General features: G+C 39.0%; 1 protein-coding gene across 7 annotated transcripts in view; it reads right to left on the minus strand.

Annotated features, from left to right (window-relative positions):
• TJP2 (tight junction protein 2) overlaps positions 1 to 22,030 on the minus strand; it is a 66,297-nt gene that overhangs the window by 22,598 nt on the left and 21,669 nt on the right. For 5 of the 7 annotated variants that reach the window (XM_080372915.1, XM_080372914.1, XM_080372913.1 and 2 more), the window contains one exon: positions 1,332 to 1,385. In XM_080372915.1, coding sequence (XP_080229041.1) covers positions 1,332 to 1,376 — 45 coding nt within the window. In that variant the 5' untranslated portion in view covers positions 1,377 to 1,385. Of the gene's footprint in view, positions 1 to 1,331; positions 1,386 to 5,321; positions 7,210 to 12,185; positions 21,986 to 22,030 lie in introns of those variants that run through there. The other 2 variants (XM_080372916.1, XM_080372911.1) reach the window with 2 other exon arrangements.

Consider the following 22,030-nt stretch of genomic DNA (forward strand, 5'->3'; position numbering starts at 1 on the left):
CACAGGTTTAATTTTATCAACATTTAACATACACCTCCTATTACTGTAAAATACCTATTGTGCTACATCTAAACAAAATGTTTTAAGGCACTGGTGAAGTAATACACCAAATCAAAGAAGTGCTTTTCCCCAAACTCATGCTTCAGTGTGTGTAATTCATCACAAGCCAGCTCGCTCATGCTCCACTAAAGTCAATCTTCAGTGATTATTTCTTTGAGGAGGAAAAGAGCAATGTTTGGTTTGGGGTTTTTTTATAACAGCACTTCACTTGTTGTACCTTAGTTTTACAGGAACTAGTTTTATGCTTCAAGCCAAAACAATACAGAAATCAAAATGATGGTAAAATTAATTGGTTGGTAGCAGCTGATGCAGCAAGTCCAACAGCCATTTGCCACTTCAGCAGTATATGCCTGTCTCTGAGGCAAACTAGTAATGCTCATTTACATGATATTCAAAATCTGAAGAGTTGAAAATTACAGGAACCAAGCTCTGCTTCTGCAATATTTCTCCTGCCTACCTCTGTAACCTGAAAAACAACCCTTTCTCAACAATTCAGCACGTAAAACAGGCTGTGTAGGAAAGATGGGTATTTTACCTGGGGTCATCAAGTGGAATTCACTGCAGAACGTGTAAAAAAAATCTAAGCAGCACAGTACAGGTCGTTCACTGAACTCAGATCATCAGAACACCTGGGAATGCCACCACCTCCACCAAAGTACACATCCTGTGCCATGGTGTGGCAGCCCAGACATGAGAGAACTCAGAAACAGGGAGCCTACTTTCTTTAACACAAAAGGACTCTAAATACTGAGATACTTCCTCTTTTCTGAAAGGAGTTGTTAAAATTGACATCTATAATCCATGTATTTTAGGAATTTTGAGGACAGTAGTTTTCTACTAGATTCTGTGTTGGTAGATATTAAAGTATATTTAAAAAAAATATCAGTGGGCTCATGTTCAGTGATTATTATAAAGCTTTGACATTAACCATAATTGGTTGATAGAACCATCTGCTTTGTCTTTAAGGATATTCAATGATGAATTTAGCTATGTGGCTGGTACGTGGTATATTGTACTGTCATTAAAAAGACCAAACAGTAGCAAACATAGCACTTAAATTGTTAATTTAATTTACTCTTAACATTAAAGAGTCACACTATTGTATGAGTAACTAGCAACTAAGCTCTAAAATGAAAAACACATCTGATTTGGACAACGAATTAATCCTATTCTAAACTCAGACATGCTAATGACATCTATTGTAAAACATACTTAGACTAAACCAGTGCTTGAATATTTGAAAACTAAAAATATAACATGCACTCACTCACCTTTTGTAAGGTCACAGTGTACTGTTCCCATATCAGCTCTTCCATGCCTGGGGCCTGTTGCACACAGAAACCAATAGTAAAACACAAAGCATACAACTATCTAAATTACAATGTGAAATACCCCATTAAAACACAGGTATAAAAAACACATGTGCACTCTAATAATTTGGTTGAGTTAGTATGAATTGTATGTATGTCAATTGATGATTATTTTTCTTTAAAAAGGCAACAAATATTAATAGGTCTAGGGTGGCAGAATCCCTTCACATTTCACTGATTTAACAGCTCATTCTGATTTTCTGAAGAAGTCTTATTCAGCAAAAGCATTTAATTCAGATTACAATAGCATTCTACAGCTCCAATTCAAGTAACACACAAAATACTTAAGGAAGACCTCTCCATTCCAGTATGCAATAAGATTAGCAGTTGAAAGTGAGGTTTTCAAAATGAACTAGCCTTCACATCTTTGGCTTCTTGTTCACATAGATTTAACAAAATGTTTCGTCCACTATGAATTGCATAACTGAGTACTGAGGTTCTCTTTAATAAATTAAATTTTACTGGCAAACACAGTCTATCACTATATAGCACAGGTATATCCATTTTTGTGACACTTCTCAGAAACATTTTTTCCATATTTCCAGTTAAAACTGATCCTGAACTGATCAGTTTATCTTACATGACCTAACCTGAAATCTTTCCAACATCGCAGCTTAAAATATAATACAGAATAATCACCCAGCTGTGATGCATCATATAGTACACAGCCAGCCCCTTCAGTGCCTGCCCTGTAAAACAAGGAGAAAAATGAACCACAATATTTGACATACTGCAAATATTTCAAAATGCAAAGCATTCACTGCAGAAAAAAATCCAGCCATTGCATGTGTACGTGCATGTACATATTCAAGCCATAGCTTTATTTGTTTTTACTGCTAGAAGTGGTCTTCTTTCTTGGGAAGCTAAAAGTATGCTCAAAAACCTGAAGTTCAGACAGAAGCTCAGTTTTGACTTCACAGTCTTTTAAAAGGCATTAAAGGGATTACTGGCAACTAAACCCCAAAACAATAGACAGAGAAGTGACACAAGAAGGGTATGCCTGTACTTTAAAGCATCCCCCATATTTTCAGAGTAAAAGTCTTCTGGCAGTATACAACTGTTTAGCAAGCTATGGATGCTGTTTCTTGAATGCAAAGAACCTCATGATGTATTCTACCAGTGGATTCTGAGCTCCTCGGAGGAACTAAGTTTACCTTTTCCGTTACACATTTACTGTATTGAAAAACAAACTTCAAATGTAAGTCCTGCTCAGAGTTCCTGAAGGCACATGCAAAACATTCAGCATTCTTACCAGGAATTTTACAGCACTGAACAGTGTTAAATTTCCAGTGCTCTCCAAGAAAATAAACAATGCTTCCCAGTTTTCAGAACTTTTGGGTCTAATTAAAAAATTCATTTAAAATAGCTGGAGGAGAGAATGTCTTACATCAAAAATAACAAAAGTAAGAATTTCTCAGTTTCTACTTGTCTAGATCAGACAAGAACGAATGGCATTTATAACCGTTAGAATTAAAACATGTATGTCTTGGGTCAGTGAATTACTCCGCTAAAGCACAGGGTGAAATTATTCTATCTGATATTCCCATTTAACCAGCTGACACCTCCTCATGACTTCAACTAGCTGACACTGAACTGTCTCACTACATACCTTGCCTTACATAAAGAACCTTCCATAAGTAAAAACTTTCTTCTCAACTAAGCACTTTTTCAGAGCTGTTGTGATGCTGCCGTAAATAGAAGTGATCAGGCTTGCTTGTCTGGCATGTATGAAAATGTGTTAAGAATTTACCTACCACTGACCCTTGGCTATGCCATCACTGCCCTGCTTTTCCATATGATATTTTTAGCCTCTTCATCCAGGCTGTGCTAAAGAAGGTCCTCTGTGTCATTTAAATTTCAGTTGACTTCACTGAAGAAAGTTTTAGAAATGAAAAAGCATGAAATGATGGGTAAAATTTGAAGGACAAGCACGTGGGTTCAAATTTTGTAGAAGCAGGAGAGATGGGAAATCTTTTCCATCCTTCTCACTGTATAAAAGCCTTAACAACCTACACGTGTAACAAGAACATTACTTAAATTTGGTTTGCACCTGTATGCAGCTCTTACTGACACTACCTTCCCAGCCAAGAAATACCAAGTCCATCTCTGAGCAGGCAAACACTAAGGCAGGCAGGATGAAATTGATGTGGGCTCACAGCGGCATAGTTCCCTTACTCTTCCAGGAACTCTAACACCAGGTCTTTCGATACACTACCCATTAAAGGAAGGCCTGAGAAATGGCTGCTTATTTGTATTCAGTACAACACTGCAGAAAAAGAACTGAGGAAAGTACAGTGAAGATATCGGGGATGGATTTATGGGCATGAAATATTTAAGCATACAGGAATTTCCTTCCAGTAAACTAGGCCTCCCGTGAGCAGTGGCACAAGTAAAACTTCACGCACAACTGGAGAGACACATCGTGTAGTAAATCAAAGCACTGTAAAGTAACAGGGTTAAGTTTATTTTGCTCTGGTAAGTAAGTCTTACTACATCTGGTCACAAAAATAAGTAATATGAGTGGAAAAGAAACCACTGCCTAAGGTGCTTGCAAGATGTTGAACCCATATAGTATTACCTCATCTGTGTCTAGAAAAAGTTCTTCCTCACAGTATCAGTCACTTTCTCAGGTACTTTTTGTGTAAATTTTGGGGATTTATTTTTAGCATGAAACCATAACATTAAACAAAACCTAATTAAATAATTCACTTTTAAATTCATAAGTATTTGTTTCATAAATAATACATTTTTAGAAACTGCTCCTCAGGAAACTGTTTCCCATTTGCTGTATGCTATATTAGCAGAGGGAAGTACATGGCAAACCTGATTTTGTGAAACATAATTACCAAGACAACAGAACTAGTTCTGCCATACTGATGAAGATATGCATGCTCTGTAACACAGTTTGGAGAACTGAATGATCACCTTGGAAGCCCATAAGGCACAAAACACATCTGCACTCCCTCAAATCTCTAAGCAATAATCTCTTTAACATTATAAAATGTACTGCTGCTTGCCGTTGCCACAATGCTAACCCACACTGACAGATTAATGGGGAAGAGAAGACTGAGAGGAAGGGAGAGACTACAAATGTTATAAATCATTAGTTGAGGTCTTGATCAAAACTAAGATTGAAGTCTCTACCACAACTGTGAAATTCCTGTACTCCATGTCTAATAATATAACCTTCCTCTGAATGCATCAAGTGATGAGTTACAAAAAGCCTCCATCACCTTGCCAATTTCTTCATACATCATCTGTAAAGGAAACACAAAGGGATCCTGAGAAGCCTGCACATCCCTTATAGGATCACAATTTCACTGCAAGACAGCAGACCAAAACACTGGAGAAAGGCGTGCAAAATGGTTAAGAACCCCACCTCCAGTCAGTTACTAATACCAACTGTTTTGCAAGTCTACCCAGGTTTCATATAAATAGCAGGCTACCTGCAGTAAATGCAAATTACTGTAATTAGCTACTCTAAATTCATTAGTGACTAAAGTCAGTCCATTTCTAATTAGAACACAGTAGTCAGGATTTGTTTAAATCTGCCTAATGCTCATATACCAAAATGACAGGTGCTTTCTACATACCCAAAATAGACTGCTTAACAGAATCTTTGGCAGGAAACTAGTCAAAGAGCTAAAATTGTCTGTGTACTATGAACAGGCAGCTGTTGCAACTCTCACTGACAGTCATCAGAGATTTATACAATTACTTGCTACTAAGAGATCACCAAAGACAACTTCATTCACCCTGAAAGAAGAGCAAAACCAGAAGATCTGCCACAATAGTTATCTGGCTACAAAAGTGAGTTGGAGAAGGGAGGGATATATGAAGGGAGGGGTGGGGGGAAAGACTTGGAGCAAGATGCAACAAAAAGCAACTCACGTGCCCTTTCAAAATCCCCAACTTTTTGACTGCATGTGACCACATTCTCTGCAGAGCTTGAGCTGTCTTCATTGTTGCAGGATATAATCTGTGAGGGGACGCCGTACATCCCTGTCTTTTCATCTGTTTCCACCACTCAACACGGTTATGTAATTCTAATACAATAGTGGCCTACATACTCGAACAAATCCTGCTGTCAGTTTTACACAGAAACACATTAAAACCACAGTAGGGAAATCTACCAGGAGTTTAACTAACTCTCACTTTGAGTCCCCAGTAAAAAGCAGTCCTGTAATCTTATGTTTTTTTTTAAAAAATAAGCATCAGAAACAGATTGATCTGTAGCAAGTTGTTCTTCCAAACACATATGCATTCACTTCACTGGGAACCCACTTGAAACTTTTAAAGGAGAAAATGCTTAAGAGCAACACTGCAGATTATTTGAAAGTTCATGTTCTGACTATAATATAGTCAAAATCACCACTTGACTCCATTATCTTGAGTAACACTATTGTTTATCAGCCTCTATCAAGTCTTAACAAATTAACTGCTGAATCCAGGAAGTCCTTACACAGAAATAACTGTATACATGTGACTAATCCCTTCAACAGCATGTGTAAAACTACAAACACACACTTGAGGAACTGTGGACTTGGCTCCAGCAGGCAAAAAGGGAAAGAGAAACAAAATTATAACAGCCACAAGTAACAGGCACTCTGTCTACCCTTGAACATTTAGTAAGATATTTGTCAGAATAATAAGCTAATCGTACAGCCAAACAGATTACTTCATTGGAGAACAAGCCATCAGTTCCGTCTATGCTGCATGAATGCTTTAGGGAACATTTTCTCTAGACTTAAAGTAAGTTTCACAAGCAGGGAACAGATAGAAACGTGCCAAGTTCAGTACACAATCCTAAACAAAACCTCCATCGGTAGATTGCATTTTTCATTACTGGAACAGTTTTAACTGCTGAAGAGTAAGAATTCAGACAGCAGTGGACAATGTGGAATGGCTGTTTGGGTTTTTTGGTTGTTTTTTTTTTTTAGATTTTTCCATTTAAAATCAAGACTGAATTCAATGTCCTGTGTTTCAGCTGTGACCCCACCTCTGCACTAGCCAGCAGAACTAGGACGAACACAGACTTGCACCTTCAGTGCTGAGCCGCTGAGGGCGAACCCTGTTCAGCCTGCACTGGGGGTGACCAGAAGCACATTGATACCAGCCTCTGACTGGGGCTTCCCACTTCCAGAGCACAGGGTGGATGCAAGTAGTTTAAGACAGTCATTAAAGTTTGGTCAAAATAGTGTAGAATACCCCTGAACATTTCTAAAGAATAAAACTTCACTTGTCTAAACAGACTCACATTAACATCTTCCAAAACAGCGTCTTCAATTTATTTATTTATTTTTTCAAAAAACAGCAGGAAGTAGAAACAAATGTAAGGAAGTACTTGAGACTTTTCTAGCCCTGTCTTAGCAGTCCTGCTTTCCTCTTTCTTGGCCTGACAAAGCTTCAACAGCATGCCAAATTCAGAAATATCACCAAAAGAAGATGGTGATGACATGGAGAACAAAAATGGTGAAACACTGTCCATGAGCAAGGACAGCTCCTTGGTTTTGGACTGTCTTTTCTCTAAAGGAAAGTGAGAAAGACAGATGAACTGACTCCACCAAAATTTAAAAGGAACCTGAAAGGAATCTTTAAAAAATAATCAGGAAGACTAGGAACATTACTGCAAATTTTCCTGCATAGTCAGAACAGGAGCTGTGAAAAGATAATGAGTTGACAGAAAGATGAAGGCTTTTGCATTTGGGTATTTCATTTTGGAAGAAAACAAGTGCTTCAGGATAGAAACTTCTCTATTAAATTTTTTAAAGTTAGATGGAAAGAAAATCCTTCTCTTTAAACTATCAAACAACCCCTGTCCTTTTGACCTTACCTGTATGCCTCTTTACAAAGGGAAAAAGGGACTGCACCCCCAGCACAAGATTACAGACATTGCAAGCCTTTCTCATTTCACACCTATTTGACATCTATTATAAAACTGAAGCTCTTTTTGAAAGCAAGCTCAGCTCCAATGAGACACACACACCCTGGCTCTTTGTGGGAATCTATTCAGACAATAAAATGTGAATCATGTGGGGAAAAATAAATTGAATGCTAAGTATGATGATCTATTCTATAAACTGGGACTGTGTAAAGAAAAGCAGAGGTCCCAGAACATTCAATAGAGCAACTGCAGAATGTCACAACAAAGCCCTACAGCAGAACGCAGCATCTCTCCACTCACCCAGTTGAAGAGTGAGCTTCCTTACCTCAGTAAATTCTGCCCAGCAGAAAAGCTAACTAGAAGTCTTACACCTAGTACTATCTGTTTTGATCTCTTCCTCTCCAGCCAGCAAAGAAAAAGGGTGTTTCCTCACACATAACTTCGATGAGGCTCTGTTAGCAGAAGGGAAAGCTGAAATGGTCTTACTGGCTCCATTACAGACCTGAAACGAAAAAAGAGGCGCCTTTCCCCAGCCCCTCCTGCCCCCTTCACCTGCTACTATGGACTTAAGCATAAAAACCTTGAAAGCTGCATCCAGGTTTTCCCTAAAGACAGACTCCTATACTGAAGAAGATCAAAACCTTCAAGCTTCACTGAAAGACACCCACCTGTAAAGGATGGGGTCAGAAGCTTTTCTAGCCACTGACAGGAGCAGGCAAGTAGAGACACTCCAGAGCCCCACCAAGATGTCAGCAGCATAACTGGTCTCAAAGACCACATAAATTATCAGAGGATTCAGAAACTGCTCTCACATGTTACCTGCCTGCATAAAGGCAATTTATGAGAAACAAAACTGGATGGTCCTACATTTATAGGCAAAGACACTGATCCACTTGTTTCTGGGGAGTCCACAAGGGATTCCCTCAACAAGCAGTGGAGGCCGAGTGAAATGAGAAGTAATCTGTACAAAGTGTGTGATGTGAAGGTCCACATCTTCTCTTTTTCAGCTGTAGGCTGTATCCTACTAGGCTATTAAAGATGATTAGGAAAAGATGATCACATAACACAAGCCACATATCCAGAGCCAAGTATTCTTAATTAACATAGTGAAAAATGACTGAAGAGGAACAGGACCTTTACCAGGCCTTTCCCCTGCAGTGAGGAAGGATGCTCAAGCCACTCTGAAGTGAGATGGCTCCAACTGAAAGGTTTTCATTAAGTATCTGTATATGATACACCAGATCTTTGATTAGGATCTAGCAGGATGAAAAAAACTATTCACCTGTGGATCTTTTGCAATACAGCCAGCATCTCACAAAAAAGGAGGAACCTTGTTTTCTACCAATATTAATTCAGGGAAGTGTTTCCTATTTTTTTGTTTAGGCTCCCACACCAATGCAGCAACCTCCAGAAAAGCAACAAATTGTCCTGAAAAAAGACGGTTCCCAGAATGATGAATGGCTCAGATTAAAAGAAGTGATATAAAATGGTTTGCAAAAAATATCCACTAGGAATAGCATGCATTTGCTCTTCAAAAAGGCAGAAACTCTCTTCCCCCCCCCGCTTCCTGGGGTCATGAGGGAAGAACACATTTAAGAGACAACTCCCTGTAAAGAAATCATCAGTTCAAGTACACATTCATTCACAATCAAGTCAAATCAAGATGGCTATTAACATCAAGATGGTTATATTATCAGGATGCAGAAAGTTTAAAAAAACCAAGAAGTCACATACTGTGCAAGTAAGTATACCTCTGCACCAGAATGACAGCTTCTGAGGGAGAACAAAACTTTCATGTAGAAATGAGATGTGCAGACAATCCTTTCTTCCCTTTCCCTCCAATGCAGAATTATCAGTTAGATATAGCCTTTGCTTTCTCCCAAATTACTTGAGAAGACAAATACTTTGCTAACAGGGCAAAGGTATTCTGCTTGTAACAAGCACATTCATCAGCAACCTGGTCTAGTGGAAGGTGTTTCTGTCCCTGACAGGGGGGTTAGAACTAGATGATCTTTAAGGTCCCTTCCAACCCAAACCATTTTATGATTCTGTGAGTCTATGATGTATCTATCATCAGACTTTGTGTGATAAAGTTTTTTTCCAAAATTCAGTTAGAAGCAGTAACCTCAAGTTACAAGTTGTCTAAAAAGACCTTTTTACAGAAAATCTAAACTGAGCATAATGTTTCCAATCATTTGTTGTTCATAGATTTAGTAAGTTGAATGTCATTACACATGCAGACTATTTTTGAATGCAAAAGAAGTGATGATATAAAAAAACTTCTCTTAAGCATATTTAAATTAAAAGCTACACTATTCACTTGCTGCAATTTATAAATTCTATCTACAACAGGACTGGCAAATGTTATGTAAAGTACAACATGCCTATTCCAGACATTGTAAGATCAATCTTCACTTCTTAAGTTGCATGAAAACTTTTAAAACCATCAAATGAGAACTGTTTACTAGACAATAATTTATTTCTTTTTAGTTTACTTCTTCCAGGAACAGCTTGAATCCAGTGTGACAACAATGCCCATAGTCATTACTTGACACCGTATGCAGCACTATTTCACTATTAATTTTGCTTCCAGTTAGCAAAACTACTCCTTAAGAAATACAAAGTGCCAAAGCTGTCAGCTGCAGAGCCAAGAACATAACTGAGTTGTCTTGACTTCAAGTCCAGCAACCTGTCCACTGAAACGTGTTGTGCAAGGAAGCACTCAGATTTCCTCCATTTCTGCAAACAGAAGTCTCCCACCAAAACACCCCTGTAATAGGAAAACAGAGATCAACCTTCTCCCATTGTGGACATTTTAGCCTGCTAACAGATGGGGGAAAATTCCAGGACGGCAGAACTTGCATTCATTTGTATCTCTCATTGCACTATGACACTCCAAATGCCTTCCAGGCTGCAAACCGAACGAGAATGCACTCCTATACAGAGCTGAGGAGATGAAAGACAACAACATTGTTTACCAGACTATTGAGAATATTAATCAACAACCACATCTAGGTCTTATTTGCATTGTAGCCTTGTTACTAACATTCACAGCCTAATGCCCCAGATTTTCTAGTGCACAAAAATTGTTTAGAAAATAAGCCAAAGGAGGTGGGAAAAAAGTTGCATACACACAGGTCTCCGCTGATCTGGAGCTTTGAAAAGTGTGCTTTTTAATTCAAAATATATCACTTGATCCAGCATACAGCATATCAGTAACAAACAATGCTTAAACGTAACAAAGGACATCACACAATCTGCTTATAATAGCAGTCCATGCATTCTTTGAATGGTTCACGTTAATGAAATAGCACCCCCAGTTGAAAGAATTTTTGCAGAAATTTAGCCAAGCACAGGAAAAAACACATCAAAATAGAGGCATGGGATTGGAATTTTGTTGATATTTACTTATTCTGCAATTCCAAAAACCTAAAGGGAATAGCAAGTAACCTGGACACTGAAAAGAAGCCAATAAAGAATGTGCCATTAGGCATCCTTTTGCTGGATTACTGAGTAAAGCATATAATCTTTGAATAGTTTTATTTGTTTCAATGCTGTATTAAAGAAACAAATAAAAGCGGGAAGGCTGTACATATAAATATCTGAGTAATGTATACACTAGTGTCTTTGAGGAAAAAAATATGAAAAAAAAAGGAACCATTTTTCAGAGAAATTTATATCTGTCCATTCCGGTAAGATAATGCCCTAGGAAAAATGTGTTTCCTTGTATACTTAAAGCTAAACATTAACCAACTATATGGAAGACCATCAGAAGGTAGGACAAACACTCGGAAACAAAGAAAGGGGAGAACTAGCATTTTCTTTAAACATTTTGAGTTCAAGTCAGAATTCAAGCAGCACCTCCAGGTCCAGTAGTTTTCCAGCCACTCTTCCCCCAGCCTGTAGCGCTGTGTGGGGCTGCTGTGACCCAAGGGCAGGACCCGGCACTGAGCCCTGTTGAACCTCACAGGAATGGCCTCGGACGATCGCTCCAGCCTGCCCAGGTCCCTCCGCACAGCCTGCCTGCCCTCAAGCAGATCAGCACTCCCCTGCAACTTGGTGTCACCTGCAAACTCACTGAGGGTGCACTTGATCCCCTCTTCCAGTTTATTGATAAAGACATTTAACAGGACTGGCCCTAGTACTAACCCCGGGGGAACACCACTTGTGACTGGCTGCCTGCTGGAGTAACTCCGTTAACAACTCTTCGGATTTAGCCATCCAGCCAGCAGCAGGGAAATAAAGGCAACACAGAAAAAACTTTTAACAGAAAAACCAGGAAACAAAGTTTCTGAGTGGCTTTAAAGATACTTAAGACTATAAGAAAATACATTCTCCCCTGCTTTTTATTCCATCTTTGATAAAACAACAGATTACTACCCTTATGCATACACTTTACCTTAGTATGTCCTGATAACTATTAACGCGTCGTGTATCTTGTCTGCCTACATTCTAGAAGAAACATTTATAAAGGCTTTTCAGGTGTTAATATAATACTAGGATAAAGTCTGATAAAATAACGATTTTAAGATATATTAATAAAATTGTATTTTTATATACATATATACACATACTAAATATATCTGCCCTGGTAGCATAGAAGAATAGAAAGAAAGCCGGCTTCTTTCCCCGCCCCCTGCCCCCATTCGTGTTGCATATTGAAAAGGCATACAAGCACCAGGAGCTGCATTTCCACCTCCTACTGAATTTGCAGGACACTTAGAAGTCTAGAGGAGATCAGCAAAACAAGCAGGAAATCTTGTATTTCAGAAGAAACCCAACAAGTTTTTGACAAATTGTTTTTGTACAATGCAGACAATTCGTGCAAGCCAGTAAAACTTGGGAGCCAAGATTCTAGGTGTACAACTCACCACTAATCCAGAGAGACACTAGATGGTGCAGTGATGCTGCAACTGAGGCGCACACCATTCCCCCTCCGTCAAAAGAAGTTAAACACTCAGGCTGCTGCTTTGGCACACGACATAGTATTACTGCTCTGAAGAACAAGACTCAATAGTACACAGTATGTTCATTTATTTATTTCTCAAACAGGTTGGCATGAGTGATTTTTATAAATATAATTTCTGTAAGTTAAAAAAAAAATAATCTTAGAAAGGCTTAACATCTTGTTAGGCCAAAATCCTATTTCTACACTTTCAGACTGAAAAAAAAAATAATTACAGGAAATATGCTGTTAAAGCAAGGTGTTAGATGACTTTTTTGTCTCTTTAATCTCAGGCATATATCCCATCATCAGTCAAACAGACTGTTCTTTTTCTTTCTCTCTTTAATTTTTTTAAATTCCAGCTTTATTAGGTTTAAGTGCCTTTCCACCACAATTATTTCAAGAATCAATTGTGCTGCTTATACAAAGCAAATAAACATAATCCCCACGCAGTTTTATGTTCTGAAAAGAGAGAAACATCTGGTAGTCTAAAGATAAACCATGTATATTACCCATCAGTCACACCAAGACACCACAGAAATGGGCAGTGGAAAAATTCTAAACACGACTTTGAAACGAGTTCTACATGACAGTTACACCTAAAGCTAGAAGTGCTACATTTTAGCACTAACAATAAAAAGGAGAATTATGGTTACGTTTTTGGAGTTAAGCTTTTTTTCCAGACTACCTTTAGCCTGAACACAGGAAGGTTACACTTTCAAGAAGTGTCCTTTAAGGTCCTGGTTTTGCTGACATAAAGGCATATTTTCTCATTACACCAGAAAAGTCAAGCACCACACACACTCCCCAGAATTCTCTAAAATACATTCACTTATATTTCACAGTACTTGTGATCTCTGCGAGTAAGAGTAACAGTTAAACATTTCAATTTGGTGGCAGAAATTTCTTAGGATGGTGTGGTGCCTTCTAAAAACTGTGCTACTTACTGAAAATCTATCTTTTTAACATCTGTCTGTTCCCTCTATAATTACTGAAAATGGATAAATGCAAAAGCAGCCACCGGAACTGCTTTGCTGGTATGCTACCAGGAGCAAACGCTTATTTACTTATCAGGGGTGGGAAGAGGGGAGTGGTGCAAAGGGCAAAAAGCGGTGTTTACCCAGCAGAATGTAACAAACTCAGAACACGAAACTCAATTTACAACCTTCACATGCTATACAAATTTAAAATATACATGCAAAACTTCTAAACCTTTCTGGGATGAGGTGGAAGACACAAATGGAGTAGTTTACACTTGTTACAGCTGAATTCCTCTGAGCTTAGACGCATACATATGCAAAACAGTACAACATCTCATTACAAACTAAACCAAAGTTTATTCAGAGGGGGGAGGAGGGCGCAGGGAGTGGGAAAAAAAGAAAAAAGAAACTGTATCCAAAACACAGCTGCAAGTTACACAGGTCCTACCTACCGAAAACTCAGATCTCATAAAAATATAGCTTAGATCTATATAAGGAGGAAGTTGCCTCCACTTTTGCCGAACTATAGTTCTGTCATTACTTTGGTGAAACTACGCTGCAATTGTTCCAGTGCTTCCCCCAACAGGAAGCAACCAATTGTTCAAAATTTGTGAGGGAACAGTTTCAAGTGAAATACAACATTGCCATTTTGGGGAAGAAAACAAATCACATTTTGCCCCCGCAAAATTAAACTCTTTAATTTTTTTAAAAAATTAAACAGTTTCTGTCTCTTGAGAAATAACACCCCCCATGGGACTGAACATTTTTTTAATCAAAGTTCTCTTTCTTTTCACACTTTGCCTCACAGATGGAAGCCAGAAGCTGTTTTTCCCAAGTGTTCTGGGATATGCAGCACCAGTCCAGCAGAGGTGCATTTACTCTCCCATAGGTGTTGAAGGGGTTCTAAAGAAAAGAATAAACTCTTGGGCATGGCATGTGCACAATCTTGCAATGATTTCCCCACCACTTCTTTTCCAAAAACACAGCAAGGCTTCAGGAGATAAAAACTTGGAAGCTAAGCAATTTCAGTTAAAGATCAAAATTATCTAGATAAAAAGCTGACAGATCAACTATACTTGTCTATGTAGCTTATGAATATACACACTGGAAAGTGAAGGGTTTATTTTTCGGGGGGGTTTCTAAATGGTTTTCCTAGACTTTCAGCTTACACAGACTAAGGGTCTGGTAAGTTTTTTTGTATACAATACAAGAAGCTAACACCACTGAAGGGACTGCAGGTGAACTGAACCAATGCCAGCTTTAAAGGCTATCTCTGACTTAACCATCCCACATTCACTTTAACTGTAAAACCTAAGATTTCTTTCCAGTCACACTGCTTCTGCACCTTCTGCTCCTTAAGAAACCCACGCAAATGCGGTCTGATAATCAAAGTGCTTGAGCAGTTTGTGAATAAGCTAAGTTCAACAGGACCACTTTGTGCCTGACATCATTAAAAAAAGAATAAAAATGTTTGTTCTGATGTACTTGCAGTATCAGGATTTGACAGGGAGGTAAATTAAACTCACCAGGTGTGCATAATCCATTTCATTATGCTAGATAATTTAATAAAATAAAAAAATAAAATTGAAAAATATAAATGCAGCTACCTTTCCTTAAGTGTCTCATTTCAGAATCGGCTATTCTCTGCAGCCAAAACATAGCTTTTACTCTTATAGCATCTTAAGATAAAAAATTTGAAAGAAAAAAACTCAGAGCACTTACATGGTCCAAAGCACTGATTACAATTTTATTCAACTTCAGTGATACACCTTCTACTGCTACTGTTTTTGAATGTTTTAGCTTCCTGCAGAAGTGACCAACTCTGTCATCCAGGGACTGACTACTGATAAGAAACGGTATTTTGGCTATTCCACAGTCCTTACAGACTCTCTGATTGCATGAACTTTGTTATTCAACAACGACAGCTCCCAAATCTGTGAAAAACAAGGTGGGTACCTGTCTACTGCTTCCTGTAACTGTTTTTTAAAAGGCCAATTCATTGCTGGGATACAATCCAATCAGGTCAGAATTTATATTTAATCACCCAATTATAATGCAAGACATTTCAAACAATGGTAGAATTGTTAGTTTCTGAGCTTATTCCCAACCAAACTGGATTTTTTTCCCCCTGTTAAGGTTTCTAGTATCCTTTGTTCTAACTCTATTAATAGAAGAGTGATATGCTGTATTCTAGGAAGCATTTTACTTTTGTTCAAGCATTCCTGTGGCAGTTGTCACATTAACTTTCTTTTCTTGGCTGGTGGAAATAAACCTGAACAGTGTATAATGCATAAATTTTAATGGTACATTTGACCACATCTACGACTAAAACCCCATAGAATTCACACAATACAATGTCTTTCATATAGATGTCAATGCCATATCACAAAATTCATACAACTGTCAATGACATACCACAAACCTCACAAAACATAAATTTCAAATAGAAGGTCACCAATACAAAGGGTAGAAAAATAAAAGCTTCAAAAGCATTTACATGTCCATAACAGTAAGAATCTAATTCAATTTTCTGTTAAAAAAAAAGTTTTAAATTGTCAATCCAAAAGATATCAAATCTCTGTAAAATTAAGCTGTTCTGAGCTTGAAGGCATATGTTCAGCATCATTCAGATACATGCCACAACAAACAGCTTGATTTATTAGCCAACTCTTAAGTGCTTCTAGTCACATTCATCGTACCTCTCTGCATTCCTTTTCTTCTGCCACCGTACTCCTGCCTTCAAGGTCTTAAGCAACTCACCTCTCCCTCTCAAGATGTCTCAACAGCCTACTCAGTCATGCCAGAAAACATTGCTGAAGTTTGCTTCTAAAATTTAAAGTCTTGCACATACATCAAATGATAGCAAAACCTGTTGCAAAAAGGAATTCAGTAATTCTTCCGTCATCCATACAGTGGATGCATGGATGAAAATGCAAACCTGGGGATTGCATTTGAAGGGTTTAGGTCCACAAGCATTACACTGATACTCCTCCCAGTACATTTGGAAGAAGAGGAAACAAAAATAAAAGTCACCAAGCTCCTCCCAACATCTCAATTACCCTGAGAGAGTGGGTTAAACCAGCTGCACCTGCTTCAGTAAAACACATTCAGAATCCCTTTGCTCACAGCAAACTTTCCTCCTCAGGGCCTCTGAAGGAGTGTAATTGCTTTTTCAAACAATAAAACTAATTGTAAATGCTCCCCACAGCTCTGTTTTTTTTCTGGGCCAGCATCACCAGCAACCTATCATTCCATATAAAGTTGTGTTACACTGAAACTGACAATGTTGACACTGATAAAACACTGAGGTAAGATGACAACAGAAGGGCAAATGAAAGCAATAAAATTCAAGTATTTTCCATTCTCAATCCTTCTGCAAGATCAGATGTGAGGCTGAATTACCTCATGCAGTTATGTATTAATGCATGACTTCGCTAACATCTAGACATGTTGTTATAAAGAATATTTCAAACACACACACTCCTCCCAACCTATGTAGAAATAATTATTACCAATAGCATTAATGACAGCAGTCAACTAATAACCAATACATCAGCAGAAGGGATGGGGGGTTGAAGTCAGCTGCCCCTTTTCTTTAGTATCCGGATAATAACTTTCACTTGGTAGATTCATTCCCAAAGCACTAATCCCAGTTTATCTGCAGCCATTCTTTCCTCACTTGAAAGGATGCCAGCAGAACAATTTGAAACTAGAACCCTTGATGCAATCTTTCTACCAATCAACACTTCACATACATGCACTGTCAATGTAATGAACTTCAGGATTCACTCCAACCATTAAATGAAACCAAAAAGACACATTGCTATGAAATAGTTCCATTTCCACTGAACTGCAAACTGAAGTACACAAAGAATAAAGCTGACCAGAACACAATCAGTGAGTGGTGGAATAAATTTTATTCCTCTTTTTGTGACTATTAAGTCATTTTCATAAATCACATGAGGCTTTGAAAAGAACTGGGAAAGAAAAACAAGAGAGTTCTTCTGTATATATGGCTCAAAGGAAATTAAATATCTCAGGATCATTAAGGTTTAGAAATGCTTCCATTAAGTTAGCACCCAGAGCAAAGCTCACCTTGTTAGCAACTGAAAGTTCATTCTCAACTGAGATTTGGAACAGAAAGTTTTCTTCCTTTTATGTGGTCTGAGCCACATAAAAGAGCATTACATGCTTCAAGGACCTTCTGACAAACAAAGCAGAAGCAAACCATGACTAAGTGTTCTGCTTCTTTCTCATTCAAAAGAAAAAGAAGTTAGGTACCTGCCTTACAAGACAAACCAGCCTTATGAAAAGGCCAGAAATTTTTTAGCCCTTTTCAAATTGTTATGATCCAAGAGTTTTAGTCCGTCATTATTGCTGCAGACAACATTAGGAACATATCTACTGGCTTCTACAGGGTAAGGCAGGGGAAAAAAAAAAAACCAACTTGGAAAAGAATGGAAAACTAAGTCAAATTATTACAACAAGACAGAGAAGTTAATACATAAACATCTGAATGAATTAAATTCTATAGTATAACACCACAGCAAATTAAGAAGGCACTATAATAAGCTGTTAAACAAAAGAAAAGCCACATAGAAAATGACAAAACATACTCAAGGCATACCGATATGTCGGGCTAGATTACAAGTATTTCACATACACCAAAGGGTCATCAAAGACTGATGCACCAACAGTACTGTAGTACTGGGCTTGTCACGTTTTACTAATAGCTTGACAAGTGTGTCTGAGGCACATGATTGAAGATCTCCACAACTTCTTCCCCCATCTTAACCTATTTTTAAAACTTTTATGTGTACTGGGCACTGTGCACAAATAGCTAGGGAGGCATACTTCCCAAAGGGGAACAGAGTGCGTAGCAGCTATTGTAAATACTCTGCAATCAGCAGCATGTCTTTAGAAGTCTGACATGAGGGTTTTTGCAACCTGACCTACTGTAATACATTGTACCCAAGTAAAGTAAATGCAAGTAAGTATTGTCAACTATCAGTAACTGAAAGGGAGTTCCCGCTAAAGTACTGGGTCAGGAACATCTGGACTTGCAAGACTTTCAGGAAACTTTAAATGCTAGAAAATAAAAGTTTACAGGCAAACTGTAATCATTATGTAGCTGCAGATCAAACAATGCAAGTACAATTCTACACAGAAGCAGGAGTTCTGATGGCATCAGCTAAGAAGCACATACACACATGCTACCAAACATCTATGCTACTGTCATTTCAACTGCTTTAAAATGTATCGACTTAATTCTATAAACAGAATAACGAAAACCTCTGAGCACTTTTTATTTCTGTAATAAATATCACTTAGGAAAATAAAGTAATAAAAAATGTGAATTGTTCCTCATCCTGTTCTGCAACTCTTTAAAAAGCTTCTGAAACACTGATTGAAGAATCCTTAGCCCTGACCAGTAGAAGAAACCCATGCTATCCAGCAGATTTTTGCAGTGCTGGAAGAGCGATCAGTGCCAAGTGTCGACCCTGGCAGCAAGCTGTTCAGTTCAGTCCAAGGCAACAATTTGCCTCTCACAGCTTTGTTTGCAGAGCCTGGAATGACAGTCTAGCTGGACATCCTGCACTCTCTCCGAAAAGCTCATACTTACTAAGTGACTCCTAAGGGGTGGGTGTCTGAAATGCTTTCCTATCACAGAATAGGCATGCACATGGCAAGCTGAGTATGTGCATTATTAAGTAAAAAATAAATAAATAAATAATGGGTAGATATATAATTTCTTTCAGCTGTATAAGGAAGCTGTTTTATCACTGCTGGTTTGTTTGGGGTTTTTTTCCAAGACTTTCTCCTTCTTGATATTGTTTTTTTTTAACACAAATAATTTATCCAGAATTCAGTTGTGAAACACTAATCTGATATCGTTAATCAAATCTAAGGACTCCATCAGCAGAATATGTAAAAATATATTGCTCTCTGATTATTTAACAGGGCAAACACAAGGCACAAACACCTGGAAAGCTGACAATCATCTACCTGCTTAGTTAACTGCTACTACCATTGTAGGCCTTCAAGGAGCATTTTCATCTTTATTGTATTATTAAGTTACTGGATAGAGATGCCTGAAGGGTTCATGAAAGCTACTCTCCAGCTGTTTAGTAAGTTAGATGATGTTTTATTCTTACGTAGTATTAATAATAATTGCATGTATATATTAGTTTCCACTGCACATTCTAGCTAAGATGCATTCAGGTACATAATTCTGCCTTAAGGCTGGTCTTTGCACTACATGTCTGTCTTATCAGCATGGATCACAAAATTCTTGGCGAGTTCTTCATTCTGATGGTAAGAAATATATTCCAAATACCACATTAAAATACAAAGTGATTTTAAGTTCATCTGCAATTTTAACACAGTCATGAATTATACTACACTATTTGGCTCATAAACCATATACAGTTCAGGTCACTCAAAAAAAGATTCCTGCAGCATTAATGATGTCAGCTTCCTAAGAAAATACTGCAACTTACCACTTTCTGTTACACACAGGAGTCCAGAAATGTTTCCAATGTCAGCTGAATCCTCATTTGTCTAATAGTTCCAATAATCACAGGTTGTGAAAAACAGAATCCTTAGTATAGTCTAAATTTTATATTGTTTGCATAGCCTCATTAAGAAGAGAAAACTAGAAATCATAGCTGCAGTATCTCTCCAATCACTTTTCTGTGTTTTTCTACAAAATAATGAATGAACTGTTGTCTCTTATAGAAGAAACAGAATTGTGGCCTTATTAGTAACTATAATGCAAGCAATAATAACCATCGCAGGAGCCACAGTGACAATTCTCCCTACTTAAGTTCAGTACACAGAAGACACATCAACTTTCTCAGTCTCAAACAATAGGCAGGAGGAAAGATCGGACAAAGCTCCCTTTTTGCTGACAGAGAAGCTGTCACTGAATTCATAAGCCAACACAGCCTACTTCTGCTGGACTGCATGGACTCACAGCTGTGAAACAAAAAGAAGCTCCATCCAAATGGTTTAATTCCTATTTCTTTACACGAAAGGCAGACCCTAAAACAGCTTGAAGAAACCTCATACACTCAGTGGAGACCTGACAACCCACACTTTTTATCAAGCCAACAAGAACGTTGTCAAAAACTTCAAAAGGGCAAGAATTCCACCAACATTGATAGCAAGTCCAAAAAAGTTGCTAGATACTGCAAAGTCTCTTACCTCAAGAACCACTCCATACTCACGATGATTTTGTTTAAATGAAGTATTAAGTAATAGCCATCTAAAGTGTACATCTGTAACTACAAGCTCTGTAACTACTACAACTCATATATGCAGAATCAGGCTTTCCATCCAGCTCAGGTCAGCACATTTAAACCCCACCCCCAAGAGACCCCTGCAAGGCAAGTCACCAAGGCACTGTCATGGATATTTACAATTCTCTCACCAGAACCATCAGCAAATGATTACATATACTTACTAAATGTACTGCAGCAAAACAAGTGTCAAATACAATGGGATCTTGTCAAAGAGCTTACAAGATTGATTCAGAAGAGGGGAAACAGGTAAGTACAGGAGAGGATGAAGATAACAGAACAAGAAGGGTGAAGTAAGAGTGGGATAGTTACCCAGATCAACTACACAACCTCGGTGACCTATTAAAAAAAACACAAGCCCAGCATCAAAAGAAACCTCAAACCAACCAAACAAAAAAAACCCTAAGCAAACAAACCCCAAACCAACTAAACAAAAAACCAACCCAAAACCACACACTCTGGAAATAATCACATAAAAGAAAGTATCAACTAGTAGCTCACTGATGGCCAATAAATACCTGCAACATGTGCAACATGGGACACTGGCTAACACACACAGACCCCATACAAAAAAAAAGTAAACTTACAGCACTAATTGTTCTACGTGCCACAAAACAAACTATGAGGCACAAATAAATTCTGTTTATGGCTTCCACTCACATTTTAGTGAGGGTGGGGGAGGTGACTACAGATAAATTCAGTCTCCTGCACGCTGGCAAGCACACCACATGCCTCTCCAGTCCTGGCAGATGCTGCTTGCTACTCCTAGGTGCTTCGTAGCTATATTGATTACTGCAGTTCAGCAACAGGTGAAGGAAAACAAGTTTTCTCATAAAAAATGAACGGGGTAGGGGGGAAGCAGGGGCCAGGAGGAGATTTTCTTTTTCAAATTTAGGATTTTGGTTCTCGACAGGTACAGGGAAATTTTCGGTTAAGAAACGGACTTGCACCCTGAGCTCAACCAGCATTTAAAACATAACATTATGTTTTGTCTCCAGTGTTGGAGGCCTTACCCGGGCACCCGAGCGGAACTCGCCAGCCCCTGCCCACCGGCTCGAACCTCCCCGCTCCCATTTTACCGAAAAAAACACGGGACTCCCACCGCCCTTCGGCCCCTGCAGCCCACCGGCCAGCCCGCGGCGGTGGGAAGGCGGGATCACACCCGCAGCCCGCCCCTACCTGCCCCCCGCCCCACCGGGGCCGCTTCTGCCCCTGCGGGACGGGTGGTCCCGGACGGCTCGGAGGCGCCGCGGGTTGAAACACACGCTGGCACCGGTAAGCGCCACGCGCACGCACCGCTCCCCACGCGGTGCCACAGCCGCCCCCTCCTCCGCGCACCGCCCGGCCCCCGCGGCAGGACCCGGTCCAGCCGCCGAGCCCCTCCCTCGCCCCCTGCCGCGACGGGGTCCCGGCCGGGGGACACTACCACGACCGGGGCGGGGGGTGCCGGCGAGAGAGCCCGGCGGGAGGAGGAGCGCGGTGGGCGAGGG

Source organism: Falco punctatus (assembly GCF_963210335.1).
Source record: "Falco punctatus genome assembly, chromosome: Z".
In the NCBI taxonomy this organism is placed as follows: Eukaryota; Metazoa; Chordata; class Aves; order Falconiformes; family Falconidae; genus Falco; species Falco punctatus.